Source organism: Antedon bifida, chromosome 8 (genome assembly GCF_963402885.1).
Source record: "Antedon bifida chromosome 8, ecAntBifi1.1, whole genome shotgun sequence".
NCBI lineage: Eukaryota > Metazoa > Echinodermata > Crinoidea > Comatulida > Antedonidae > Antedon > Antedon bifida.
In genome coordinates, this window is record NC_136233.1 from 19,132,858 (window position 1) to 19,146,298 (window position 13,441).

The 13,441-nt window shown below is 35.5% G+C and overlaps 1 protein-coding gene across 9 annotated transcripts in view; it reads right to left on the reverse strand.

Annotated features, from left to right (window-relative positions):
- Positions 1 to 13,441, reverse strand: part of LOC144849712 (piezo-type mechanosensitive ion channel component 1-like) — a 52,008-nt gene that overhangs the window by 19,808 nt on the left and 18,759 nt on the right. For all 9 annotated transcript variants that reach the window (XM_078706732.1, XM_078706726.1, XM_078706727.1 and 6 more), the window contains 16 exons: positions 11,861 to 12,088; positions 10,883 to 11,149; positions 10,107 to 10,254; positions 9,301 to 9,512; positions 8,594 to 8,742; positions 8,054 to 8,200; positions 7,113 to 7,201; positions 6,597 to 6,745; positions 6,112 to 6,294; positions 5,127 to 5,195; positions 4,487 to 4,687; positions 3,943 to 4,144; positions 3,256 to 3,345; positions 2,381 to 2,543; positions 1,732 to 1,753; positions 1,318 to 1,481 (listed from right to left, as the gene is read on the reverse strand). In XM_078706732.1, coding sequence (XP_078562858.1) covers positions 1,318 to 1,481; positions 1,732 to 1,753; positions 2,381 to 2,543; positions 3,256 to 3,345; positions 3,943 to 4,144; positions 4,487 to 4,687; positions 5,127 to 5,195; positions 6,112 to 6,294; positions 6,597 to 6,745; positions 7,113 to 7,201; positions 8,054 to 8,200; positions 8,594 to 8,742; positions 9,301 to 9,512; positions 10,107 to 10,254; positions 10,883 to 11,149; positions 11,861 to 12,088 — 2,483 coding nt within the window. The remainder of the gene's footprint in view (positions 1 to 1,317; positions 1,482 to 1,731; positions 1,754 to 2,380; positions 2,544 to 3,255; positions 3,346 to 3,942; positions 4,145 to 4,486; positions 4,688 to 5,126; positions 5,196 to 6,111; positions 6,295 to 6,596; positions 6,746 to 7,112; positions 7,202 to 8,053; positions 8,201 to 8,593; positions 8,743 to 9,300; positions 9,513 to 10,106; positions 10,255 to 10,882; positions 11,150 to 11,860; positions 12,089 to 13,441) is intronic.

The following is a 13,441-nucleotide window of genomic DNA, read 5'->3' on the forward strand; positions in this document are numbered from 1 at the left end:
AATTTATTTTTTCGTAGGGTTCGAAAGAATTCCTCCTTTTCACATAAAAACATAAGATACAGCAACAGCATAAAGCTTGGTTCCTCTTGACAAAGTGCAATGCAAGTGAGTTGACCAATCACATGCAACAGTTTGGATGATCCATCGTGTCATGATTGGTCAAATTACTTACTTACTTACTCGTCCAAGTGGAAACAAGCTTAGGGCTTTGGGGAGTTTCTATAATATCATGTGGCTGGCAGCAAACATGTTAAATCATATCTAGGTTAGTTGCGGTAATAGTGCATAGCTGTAACGAGATTAGGTGCTATGGTATAAATATTCAGTAGTTAAATGGCCAAACACCATAATGATGTTTTAAGCTGCTTTCACATTGTGCCCAGATTCAGTCAGCACTCTGAGCAAATAATTTAAGTGTTGAGCACGCTTTCACATCGAGTACGAATTTGGTTGTCCTGTGTGTCACATAGATCATTCATGAACACTGTTGATTGGTCAATTGAAAAAATCAGGAAAAAATGGTTTCTTGCTCCATCGCTCCAAATTCAGATCCAAATCGTACAATTATGCTGTGAATGACTCTATGCTTTACCAAGGAACCCATTTTATGTGATATTTTTCTCAGGGTGCCATACTGAATTCAGGCTTAATGTGGAAGCAGCTTTAGCGAAAGAGAATAAAGAGACAATACAGTATAGCAAGCTTTTGTTTCGGGAAGGTAGGTGAGGGAGACACTAAAAGTTAACAGTCAATTGGAATGTATATTTTTTCATATTTATCATCACCATATATATATATTAGTTTCACTGTCAGATTATTTCTCTTTCATATACAATCCCAAAACAAATCTAGCTATTACAAAACATTATCTGGCAAATTACATACTTTAAAGCTTAGTTTCCACTAAGATGCAATACAGGGATGTAAGCGCAATGCAAGTAATTGGACCAATCACAAGCATTTACTTGTGTTGCACTTATGTCGTTGCGTTGCACCCTAGTGCGAACCAAGCTTAATTTGTCAAGATAAAATATCAAAATAATACTTTTTTTTCCTCAAAGACTTCTTAGAAGATAATAAAATAGTCAGTGTAAATTTGTTTAAAAAAAATGTGCTTTGCCTATTACCCTATAGATTCTGTTTAAAAGGTAGATATTAAATTGATATTTACACACTTATTTGACATAGTTTATGTATTTTCCAGATAATTATGCAAATCATATTCTAACATGCTAATATTATGCAGATTACTATGCAAATACGTGGGTTAGTTTACATCAGGCAGCAATCAGTGGCTTTTGTGCTTATTGTACTTACAACTTGACCGCCTCAGCCATAGGTTTCATGAGTAAGTTACGGCCAAAACCTAGGCAGGAGAAGGCTATGATAAGATAGCCTACACCTAGAATATTGGTGTGGCTTGTGGCTGTAATGTACAGAATAGCCAGGCACACCCAGAAATTGTACCCTAAGACAGCACTCTGGTGGGTAAAGTAGGGTAGAAGAATAAAAGTGATGTCAACAAAAATAGTTGCAGTATTTCAAACTTATATATATAAAATAAACAATAAAAATATATATATATCCAAATTCCTTCACTTGCATTGATGAAAGGCTAGTGTTGCCCGAAAGCTCTGCTAACTTTGCTGGCTGTTTTATCGTTTTGATTTAGCTTTTCGCTTTTTTTTTTTTAATATTTAAAAAGTATGATAAAATTTATGGTAGACATACCTTGCAAAGATCCAAGTACGATCTAGAATGAAACAAAAACATTGTACATTTTAAAAATGATGTAATATTTCTAAAGTTATAACTCACATTGTGAGAACAACCTGTGGATACTAGGCAAAACAACACAATAAGCTTCCTTTCATGCCTCCAGTTTCCACATCAAAACACTGAGATAACCCCCTACTCTTCTGAAAGGACCTCCAGTTTCAAGTTTTTATCTTATCTTATAATTGTTCTAATCAAATTGAGTGGCCAAGCAGTTAAGCGGCGCTGTAAACAATAGCTATACAATCAGCACAGGTTCAAGACACTCGACCATTGTTTTGATGTCAATTCTGGCTCATGTGCACTTTAAATAATCCAGTTCATCTTTCGGAAGAGTAGGGAATTACCATGGTATGCTGGTCCACTTCAGCCCCTGTCATTGTGGACAGATGAATGACGCTGTTTGGTTGAAGCACTTAACACAAAGGGACCCTTTGAGGAGTTCTTGTATGTGTCATCCACACCTGTGCAATACAGCTCAGTTGGACTGCAAGACGCGGGTTATTCCCCACATTTACAATAGATGAGGATAGCCTTCAACTTTATTGCTATAATGTGCAATGACCCTGCCACATTCTTTTGTTAAATTTCTATTGATACATACTTGTTAAAGGTAAAGTTTGGTACAGGATTTGATGTGATTCTTTCGGCATCATCTTTGAACGTGTCCTTTGCCACATTGTTGTTGCCTCCAGGAAATCCTGTCTGTGATTCCTTCAGGAATACTTGCCATTGAAGACTAACTAACAGCAGTTGAAAGAAATCAGCTGAAACGGAAAAGTGTACAATCTAGTTACCTAATGCCATTAGTTGTTTAGGGTCAGAAGGTTGTCCCTCGGCTCAAAGTTTATTTATTTAATATATTTATCATCTAGAGAGGCATACTATATATGAGAAAAAAGAGAAGCTTCCAAAATCTCAATGTAAATGAACATGGAACTCAACTCAACTGAAAGGAACTAGTTGGGCAAGAGCGTTTACGTCGACATTTTGACTAACCATGTACAACCGCTTATGTCAACACGGGAATTGATTGTAACTAATCATGGTTATCTTATGGCGCCCACAACGTGATTTGTAGTTGTATAGAACCAGTATGCGCAAGCGCTTTTACTGAAAAATCAAACTGATCCTTACTGGTCCCAGTTACCCATATCGAATGCGTGACTCAATTCAAAGTTTTCAGTTCCGGAAAAAATAGAACATGGGCAATTGAAAGCAACTAAGCCTATGTTGACATTTTGTTTGTATCTGTCAATTGCTCGGAGCACTTATGTCGACAGTTGAGTTGAGTTCCATGTCGAACATAAGGCCACCTTTACAGAATTGATGTGAATGAAACCTGTAGCACATCGGAGACACTGACACACTATTTATTCAGAGTTTTTAATGTGAAAAGGGGTATAAGACCTGTTTACAAAGTAGCAAAAAAATAAACAATTTGATTAGATTTCCTGATGTTTGTACTTTATCTCTTACCTATGATAAACTTAGCATTGAGGGGATGGTCATATAGTGGTAGGTACAGCCAAGTTACTAATTGTTTATTTAAACCATCCCAAATGTAATCTGAAAAAAAAAAATTAATCTATTATTATAGTACAGGTATTCTAAATTTAGCCATATTGCCAAGGATAACCATACATGATTTCATTTCTGTCCTTCTCAAAGGTGGCAACCCTGTTCACAAAGTCTTATTTCTGTCATGATAACGTCGGACAGGATTTGAACCCAGCAACATGGGATCGGTAGGCGAGCATCTAAATCACCAAGATACAACTCCACTCCACTTTATTAATATTTAAAGATTTCACACATTATTCAACAGAAATACTCATAATAAATAAGACAAGTAACTGGTGGTTGTGGTACACTTATGATTACTTCAGATAAGAAACTTAAGTACACCATGCTATCCGGCAAATCAAATCGAACGTCAATGTTCGATCGGTTGGCGCATAGCCGGGTGGAGCGTCGTGAAAACGAAACATTGACTTTATTTGCCGGACCAGAACAGGTGTGAAAAACCCTTTAGACAGTGGTGCTGTGTACTGTTGGTCAGATTCTGGAACTGGGACAGGATTTGAACTACGGAATTAAGTTGGTCGACAAAAAAACCACTACAAAACTATTATGTTACAATAAGGGTTTTTTTTCAATACTTACTGATACAAAAAATGGGCGGCAGTCCTAGGCACAGGCAATAGGTGACCGGTAGAAGAATGGCCAAGACAATGAGGAAGATCGGCCAGATGACCATCACGACCTTACGATCCAAGAAGATCATGATCAAAAGGAACGTGATGTAGACGATGGCAAATATGTCAAGACGAATGCACACTGTTATCACAATCATAATGTATGACATCTGAAAACAGAACAGAAATCAATAGAAAATTTAGAGTGTATCATTGCCATTTTGATTGGTTAATTACATATTAATTACATACATCATATGCCGTTCAGTATTAGTTCTATTGTATGGGAAAGTGACATCTGATGGTGATAATGAACGTTCAGCTTTTTAGTAAATATTCTGAGAATTATGATTGTCGAAAATCATTGTGTAATTGGCGCCATCAATAAATGTCTGATCCAGGTCTACAATTGAAGTTCTGCCTCCTGGAGGGTTGATGAATGATGTTTGGGGGAGTGGTCACCAACAAAAACTCATAAAATGCTGGGGAAAACCATGCATATATTACTATACCTCAAGACCATACTTATAGAAGCCGTAGTTAGCCATAAACTTAAACATATTGACCAGGCCCTCATCGGCGTTGTCTCTGTTGACCCCTTCAAATATAATGACCTCTTTTGGGACTGCTTTCCCTTGATCAAAGTAATGTTGCTTTTGATGCAAGGTGACAATTGAGTTCAAAATCAAGGCTACAATTATGAACACATATCCCTGTAGAAGAAAACAAAATGCTTGATAAGGTGATGACAAATATAATCAAATTAGTTTGACAAAAAAAGTGTGATGTGCCCAAATAGGGTAGTAATATGACATCATTGTGTCCAGATATGGCCACATCACATTTGTGTAGACAGAGCTTCAGAAATAGTCAAAGTTGCATTTACATAACATTTTAATGCACTACAGGCTGTTTCATGAGGAGTATCAATTATCAGGTGCTTGGTTATAAGAAAGTAGAGAAGGCCAGCTGTTTATGTTATGCAATTAGTACCGTTGTCACAATATACCTCTATTGTTATTTAAATTACTGATAACACCCTCTATTGTTTGGTCATGCTTTACTAAAGTCTCTTGATATTTCATTTGTTGAGTTGAAACTACTGTGTGGTACTTAACATAACCGTTTAAAAAATTCAAACTGATTACTTACTTGTACATATTCAGGAAAACTTTCTTTATCTGGGATTTCAAAACCAAGCCAGTGTGCAGTGCTTTCACTCTAAAAAGAATTCATTAACTGTAATAATAACTAACTGCTAAGTTAAACATAACTGCACAAAAGATAATTAGTAAAGCCTGTTGAAATTTTGGTCCCACACTGCATGCGTGACAATGCAGGAATCGTGTGTGGCAACTTGTGGGACAATGCATAAAATGTGGGCACAAATGGTCAACATGTTTGTTCCTTCATTCTAAATTTGTGACGTAAGGTATGCGTGTCATTGGGGGATATGGCGTGCAGTTCACAACTAGTTCAAGACATGGGCGATCATAATTGCGTATACTTCACGATGGGTTTTTGAATGATATGCGCATAGGTTGCCCATGCAGACCATGTGAAATAGCATACGTAACGATGCGGTTCATACTGGGCACACAAGGCGTGTACTGTACATAAAATATGCGTGACAATACCTGGAATAATGACACACATTGTCACGCATTGAATGTGAAAACAATGTGAACCAAAATTTGTGTCAACAGGGCATAATGATGCATCTGGTTATGATTTACCAAGATTGACGTGCATGACAGCAAAGTTCATTAGCCCAAAGATAACCATCAGGATACATTTATGGATAACATAAAAAAAGAATAACTGTAAAATTCTTTCTTTCTTCTTCTTTATTGTATCAAACAAAAATGTATCAAACAAAAATGTCAATACAAAAGGTAGCCAAGATATAGCCGAAGCTAATCAAGCTTGGTACCTTTTATCTTAACTAACTTAAGCTACGAAATTAACAAATAAATAGCAGAACTTAAAAGAACATAAACGTCAAAAACAAAACAAAACAAAACTTTGAAGGGATCATGTCAAAAATTATTCTACTACATTTACTGCAATAATATGATTTTAATTTGTATGTAGATGTTCACGAGGCAGTCCCTGCAATAAACAGTACATACATTACCTGTATTGTGCAGTTTTCGTTTGGCTCAACATCAATTTCTACAAAACTCAATTGATAGATCATCTTGCAGAGCAGGACGAGCGATGCCCAGATGATGGCAATCAGACAGAACAGTCTTTGAAGGCTCTGGACAGGAATGGCAAAGAACATCAGGAACAAAAACACACAGTTCACTGCTGTAACCTATAAAAGACAAAGTGCTTAAAATCCATCATTGAAACATAATATATTTTCCAAGTTACTTAGATGTAGACTTCATTTTCTCAAATAATTATCAAAATAACCGGATTTAATGTTTATGAGTGCAATAGTACAAATCATTTCATGAGGTGAAAATAAAACAAATTTTCCTCTTTCAACAAATGTAATTATTTGTTCCATTGCAAAGCAAACGAAAGGTTCAATGCTCTACTCTACTCTTAAAATCAGACTTTTTGCAAGGCTTAGCATTCGATATTCCAATTTAAATAGAAAGGTATAAATACCTCATGGCATGCTACCATGATAATAGTAAAGAAGACAACTTTCATCATGTGAATTTCAATGACTCTCCACAGTGTAGATGTTATCTTGTGGTAGTAGGCCAAACCTGTCTTGAACAGCTGTGCTAGGTATAGCTTCAAGCTTTTCTTAGCTGCAAAAAATCCAAGCATTATGGAATAAAATATGATTCAACATGGCCTTAAAATACTGTATAAAAATGTTAAACTTTTGATCAAAACACTGATAAATTTCCTTCCGAATTGATATCTACTGTATTTATTTATAAAATATTCAGGAAACAATACAAAGCATACAAAGACAGGTAAATAGCAGTACAAGAGCAGCATAAAAGCCACTAACATAAATTATTCACCAACAAAGCAGAGCTTTCATGTTAACGGTCTTAAAATATTTCACTATTGTTGTGCTACAAATCTAATTTATTGTACACAAATTATTTAAAATATTTAATTAATTGGTTATAAAGAGATTTTCAGAAAAACATCACATGACCTTACCTTTGCTTTGTTCTGATTCTGCATCAACTTCATCTTTTATACCTTCATTGTCCTCTATATCATCAGCGGGTGTACTGTAGTTACCATCACTATATAAAAAAACCAAGTTGATATGTATGATTAATAATTATACGTATAAATGGGGGGAGGGGATAACCTGCGACTCGCAGCCTACTAGGCTCAGACATATCACAACTTTCTACTCCCCTAAGGGTCCCTTCGTGTTGAGTGCTGCCACCAAATGGTGCCCTTTCTTCTGTACACAACGACAGAGGCTGAATGGACCAGTACACCGGGGTAACCTCCTACTCTTCCGAAAGATGTACTGGGTTCTTTAAAGCGTACACGAGCCAGATGTGTACACAGGGACCTCCAGTCCTTATTCAAGATTATGGTCGAGGAGTGAACCTGTGCCAATTGTATAGCTATGGTTAGCGGCGGCGCTTATCCGTTTGGCCACTCGACTCGACAATAAAACTCATTGAGATTTGGAGACCCCTCAGGGAATAAGTCCCCTTTTGGGGATTTAGATGGCTATCTCTGTCACCATACAAAATGATTGCGTTTTTATCTGTATTTGTTCTTGTATGATATCGAAATAAATCAAATAAAATTGGGTATTAACTGATATATTTTCCCTACAAATATGAGTGTTGCATTGTGTTAGACGTTGGACTTCTGATCGTAGAATCAACAGTTCAAGATCAACGATTGTCGCATTGCTTGTGTCCTATGTAAGAAACTAATATGTTTGCCCTCCCCACCCAGGTGTAAATGGGTGCCAGGTAAGGCACACACAATTGCGCTGATTACTAGCTGCATAATTATGGTAGCTGTCCTACGTGTTCGATCCAATGAGCGGGGTTACAATGTGTACTTAAAAGCTTTGCGCAACAAATGCTATATAACATATTATTATTATGTTCAAATGTTACCATTACCTAGGTCTTTTGATGTCACTTAATTTTAGAAAGACAGAATGGAAATAGTGAATCTGAGCCATGACGACGACGATAAACGATGTAGGAATAAGTAGATTCAAAAACAGTTCTGTTTTGTCAAATATTGCCAGACCTATGTCGTTTAACCTGTGAAATACACAACAAATTGAGCATAAATGGAGTGGAAATTAGATTTTAAAAAATTCTGATGGGCTAAGTTAAGGTCTCAGAAGATTCGGAAATAAAATGGTCCAGAGTTGTTATTTTTTAAAATGTTTATTTTATTTTTAGTTATGCGAGACTCATCCCATCCTTACTTAATTATTATCTTAAATAGATCTGGAAGCGAAGGATTTAAACAATACAAAAAATATATAAAATACATTTTTTCTACATAAAACAAAATAGTTTTTCTTTCTCAGAGACAATAGTTTTTCTCTAGTTCTTTTTAGAATTTTTCTATAGAAGAAATGTATATTTTATCTATTTATCATTGTTAAATGGGCTTAAAATAAATATCTAAAAAAACACAACACTTACGTTTCATTATTAAGTTTTGTAGCATTCTGCCACATCTCGGGAAATTCATCAAACTGGAACGTGTAGACGAGAACAAGTACTGTCATGGAATAGATGACGACAACCCACCAGAACAAATACACAATCCCTCGGAACAGGCGCCAGGAAAACTAATAAAAATAAAAATTTGTTGAGTTTCTTGGGCAGGTAGTTTTACAATTTTATACTTAATTTGAACATAAGAACCATGATTAGGTGAATCCTAAAGTCAAATTTATTTCTCAAAAACTTCAAGAAATTCTATGAGCTTGTATAAAATATATAAACTCCTGTATTCATTTTGAAATATTACAAAACAAAACTACTTCTTTTGTATAAGGGAAATCTTTTGTTTGTATCTGTAGTTTCTATAGATCGAAAATAAAATTACCAAACAAACAATTAAATATATACTGCCTCCATATTATATAAAATAAAACACTAAAGCCGTTTTCCACTAGGCAAATAGCTGCAATTTTCATTTCCATCAATTAGGATTTGTCACAGAAAGGTATTTGGAAGATGAAAATATTTATACGTACGCGTATAATTTTATGCATTCGATGCACTCAAACAAAATTGCCTAGTAAAAAACAGGCACACTGCCACTGTTGAAAGCTATTAAGTCCAAAGCTTCTCTTAATTTATTAAATTGCTTTTTAAGATTTCTAAAAATAAATATTTCTTACAACAAAAATTGTCATGATGAACAAGAAAAGCGCCATGTAGATTATCTTGAAACAATCTACGTTGTCCTGCAGACTAACTATAAGGAACATGCCGCCACACAACAGGATCCAGTACTTGGCTATCAAGTCCATAATGGCACTGCCTATGATCATCATAGTCTCACTCTTTACAGTATCAACCTGGTCCGTAGTGTCTGTCCTCTCGGCTAAAGCTGTAAAGAAAAGAGTATTTTTATAAATCAAAGTCATGATGCCATGATTACATGCATGCATGTGTGTGTATAATGTAATGTACACAGTATGTATGCCTATGTGGGTTCATTTAACCTTTCTGCTTCTGTTTCGAACCTCATCTGGTATTTGGTTGTCCTGGCAATGGTATTCCCTAACAATGCGCGTCCCCTGTTATAATTAATGGTCTATTTATTTATTTATTTATTTATTTATTCTTTCTACGGTATCTTAAGTAATGTAACTAGTTTTAGTGGGCCTCCTATCACAAGCCCCTTGGGGTTTCTTGGAGGTCCCTTTCATCGTTAAAAATATGCTTTACTCCTTGCTTGTTTTTGTTTGTTTATGAGATGAATAAAGAGATTTATGTTATGTTATGTCAAAAGAATGTCAAAATTAGGAGCACAATCCAATCCCGAGTAATGGTTTAACTGTCCATTAGGATGTTTCGCGCGAGTCAGAATGAGTGTAGTTGATTTTGATCCACTTTTTAGTGCTTGGGATAGTAGGAAAAGGAATTTTTTATATGGAAACGAAAGGTGTCCTTTAATTTTGATGGAATCGTCAAGAAATACCTTGAACTTCATGCGTTGGATCAGAGAAAATCATTCCGAACGGCTGAAGAATGATGCCATCTGCAGCTTGGTGATGGTCAAGTTCACGTAGCTTAGCTTCTCGACAGAACTGGCGAAGTGTTAGCCAAAACATGCATGTATACAAAATCTGTAAGTAAACAATTAAACATGTAAGAAATTAACTCCATTTAAAAACAGAACCAGTAATGCATTGTTTATAAAGAGGGTATTCTAATCTAATTAGTCTCACCAACTAACTGCGTATGTATTGTTTGAAGGTTTGCATGGCGAAATTAAATGTTGATATAAAGTTTGCGGTACACCACATGTATATATATAGTTCTGAAAAGAACTGTTGAGATTCTCAATGCTTTGATCAATATACTTTGATCGTTCTCAGGAGTGAGAATGTGAAAATATCTATCTATCTCACTCCTGAGACAATCTAATTAATTTAATACTGATAGAAACGTCAAGAAACTATATATGTGGTGTACGACAAACTTTATATCAACATAACTGCATATGCTACTGAGACTTCTTTTCTGACTTACGTGATGTTTCATTTTTAATCTTAGGATTTTCACAATTTGTTTTATTCTTATTGTTTAAAAAAAATTATTGGAATATGTTTGATCTTAAAAAGTATCACCTAAATTTAACTTCATCATGTGATTTTTAGGGAGAGATTAGACAAAGATTTAGGTTCAGGGACAATAGAAGAGTGACCATTCAGGATAAGTTTTATGACAGTATTATAGTAGTATAGTTATTACCTTTACTGCTAATGTGATACACGGAGGGTCGTATTTCTGAAAACCTATCTCGTTCAGATTCACTCCGCTGTCTGTTGTTTCCGGCAGTTCCTCTTCTGTCAAATTCAATCCATAAATAAACTGGATAATGATCAGACACTCTGTGTAAAAGACTAGGAAGGGTGAGCTGTACAGGGCGCACTTTCTGGAACCTGGAATTATCCAGCAAGCACACGCCCAGAGAAGGAGTACGAAGGACATCCAACTGTGGTAGGTGATACTCCATGCCTAAATGACAAAAGGAAATATGTTTTAAATAGTTAATCAATAAACAAGAGGGAATTACATTGATAAATTAAAACTTCAACTGATGTCGATGTTTTAAACTGTCACGACGGAAAAGTCGCAGATTGTGGTGGTACTGACTAGAGACGACATGTTATAAGCGTGTGTAAATTTGCTTCTGAGATTTAACTTTTCAATTAAAGGCTACTTTTCTACGTAACTGTCGATATTTAGTAAGGCTCCTAATCGAGGAAATTAAATAACTGTGAAAATAAAGGCATATACAGTAATTAGAAAGTATGCTCCATTCTTTACTACAGAGAGCTTTTGATTTGCGACTCCCAAACTGTCATGTTAGTTCAATGTGTGAATGCAGGAATATTAGGATGTGTGCCTTCGCTCCTCATCTTGACACAGGTTTGATGATTTAGGTTCAGGTGATGACCGATGAGAACATCAAATGACCTAACCAAGGTTGGTCATCAGTCCTCAGTCATCGCAGATCAAACGCTTCCTTTATCTGTTTTTTTTTTCTTTCATTACCTACCTAATTTAGCAGGCTGTTCCTACCCTTAAATTCCTAACAATTTTACATATTAAAAATAAAAATGTTTTGCTCAGTATACAGGATTAAAAACCCTGTGCAATTCTATCCAAGTAGGCAAAACCATCATTATCTCCTAAAGCCAAGTCTGTAGTAGTTAAATCACTCACCATCATTAGTATAAGAGCAGCTATGTAGCTCTGCTTAGTAATGTACGCGACGAGTGTACCCAAAGGACTCGCTTTCGGATGTTCAATACCTGCGCTCATGTCACTATCTGTTCTATCATGATGCTGATAGGACGTACCCTCTTCATGGGCTAACGTCTCTGATGCTGGTGGACTGTCCATGGTCTGGTAGTCTGGAGAGCTTCCTCTTGTATCTTCATCTACAAGAAGCTGGAAAGGTTTAAAAAAAAAATCATCAAATTATTCACTGGAGAAGTGTTTTTTTCTTTTGCCATATTTGGGTATGTTGTAATAGCATGTAGCTACAAATACTTTTTGAGATTTATTTATTTATTGAAAATGTGGCAAATAGCCTAAGATGAAACTATGGGTCAACAATAGAAGTGGGTGTCTCATGTGTTCCTAAAAAGGAATTTAGGTAAAGATTTGATTTTTTGGTTGTTATGCCACATTGAAACATTCTTATTTCACTGCTTATTGAACTGTATATATTTCCTTTTTGGGAACACATAGTGCACTTCAACACGTTCATTGAGGTTATTTATTATGCAATTTCATTTATTTGAAAATGGATGGATGGAACAATATACATTTATGTATAAAAAAACAGTCTTCCAGTTCCATGATTTTCAAGCAAAAACATATATTAACATAAAGCATTTTTAAGGCTTGGTTAAGGAGGTCTAAACAAATGAAACTGCACACATTATATTGCAACAACAGATGTATTTGAAAAGTACTACAGTAAAAGGCAGCATAGACAGTATAAGTAGATTAATGTTAGGTTTAGAAGATGTTGACAAATAGACTCAACAGCACAGAAAAATTATTACTGTAGTGAGTATTATAGTTCCCACTAGAACGTGAGCACAACATAAGTAAGTCGACCAATTGCAAGTGACAGTTTGAAGTATCCACCGCTTGTGATTGGTCAAAATAATCTGATAATACGTTTTTGTATTTATGTTCTTCTTAGTGTGAAGCAAGCTTTAAGCATAAAGGTTCCAAGAAAATATTAAAGATGAGGCTAATGAAGGCTAATATGAGTGTATGCCTGAATATGCATTCTGTGTTAAAAGAATGTTTTTGATGTCACAAAAGTAGGTTGAATAAGATTATAATTGTTTGTAACTACTGTGGAGTAGCTTTTGCGTCAGGGTGTTGAGTAAATGGTCAGATGTTTTGCCCTACTCCACAGTAGTTACAAACAATTATAATCCTGTTGGTGCAGTACCCGCTACTTACTTGGGCTCGAATCTAACCCCTAGCCATCAGCGCAAGCTCTGTGGTCTAGAGGTATGAACGCCAGGCTAGTGATCTGGAGGTCGTGGGTTCGAGCCCAGCCGAGAATTACTTGCTTATTTTTTCGCAAGTAGCTTCAATGTACTTAGTATGAAGTACAAATTACGTCAGATTAGGGGAAAATATCTGACTAATATGTTGAATAACTCATGCATATGTCAGTTACAGCTCTATTTATGAATTTAAGTTTATGAATACATACAAGTCAGAGTTCATTATAACTAGTTTCTATCTGTTAGGGAAAGATGTAAAAAGAAAATA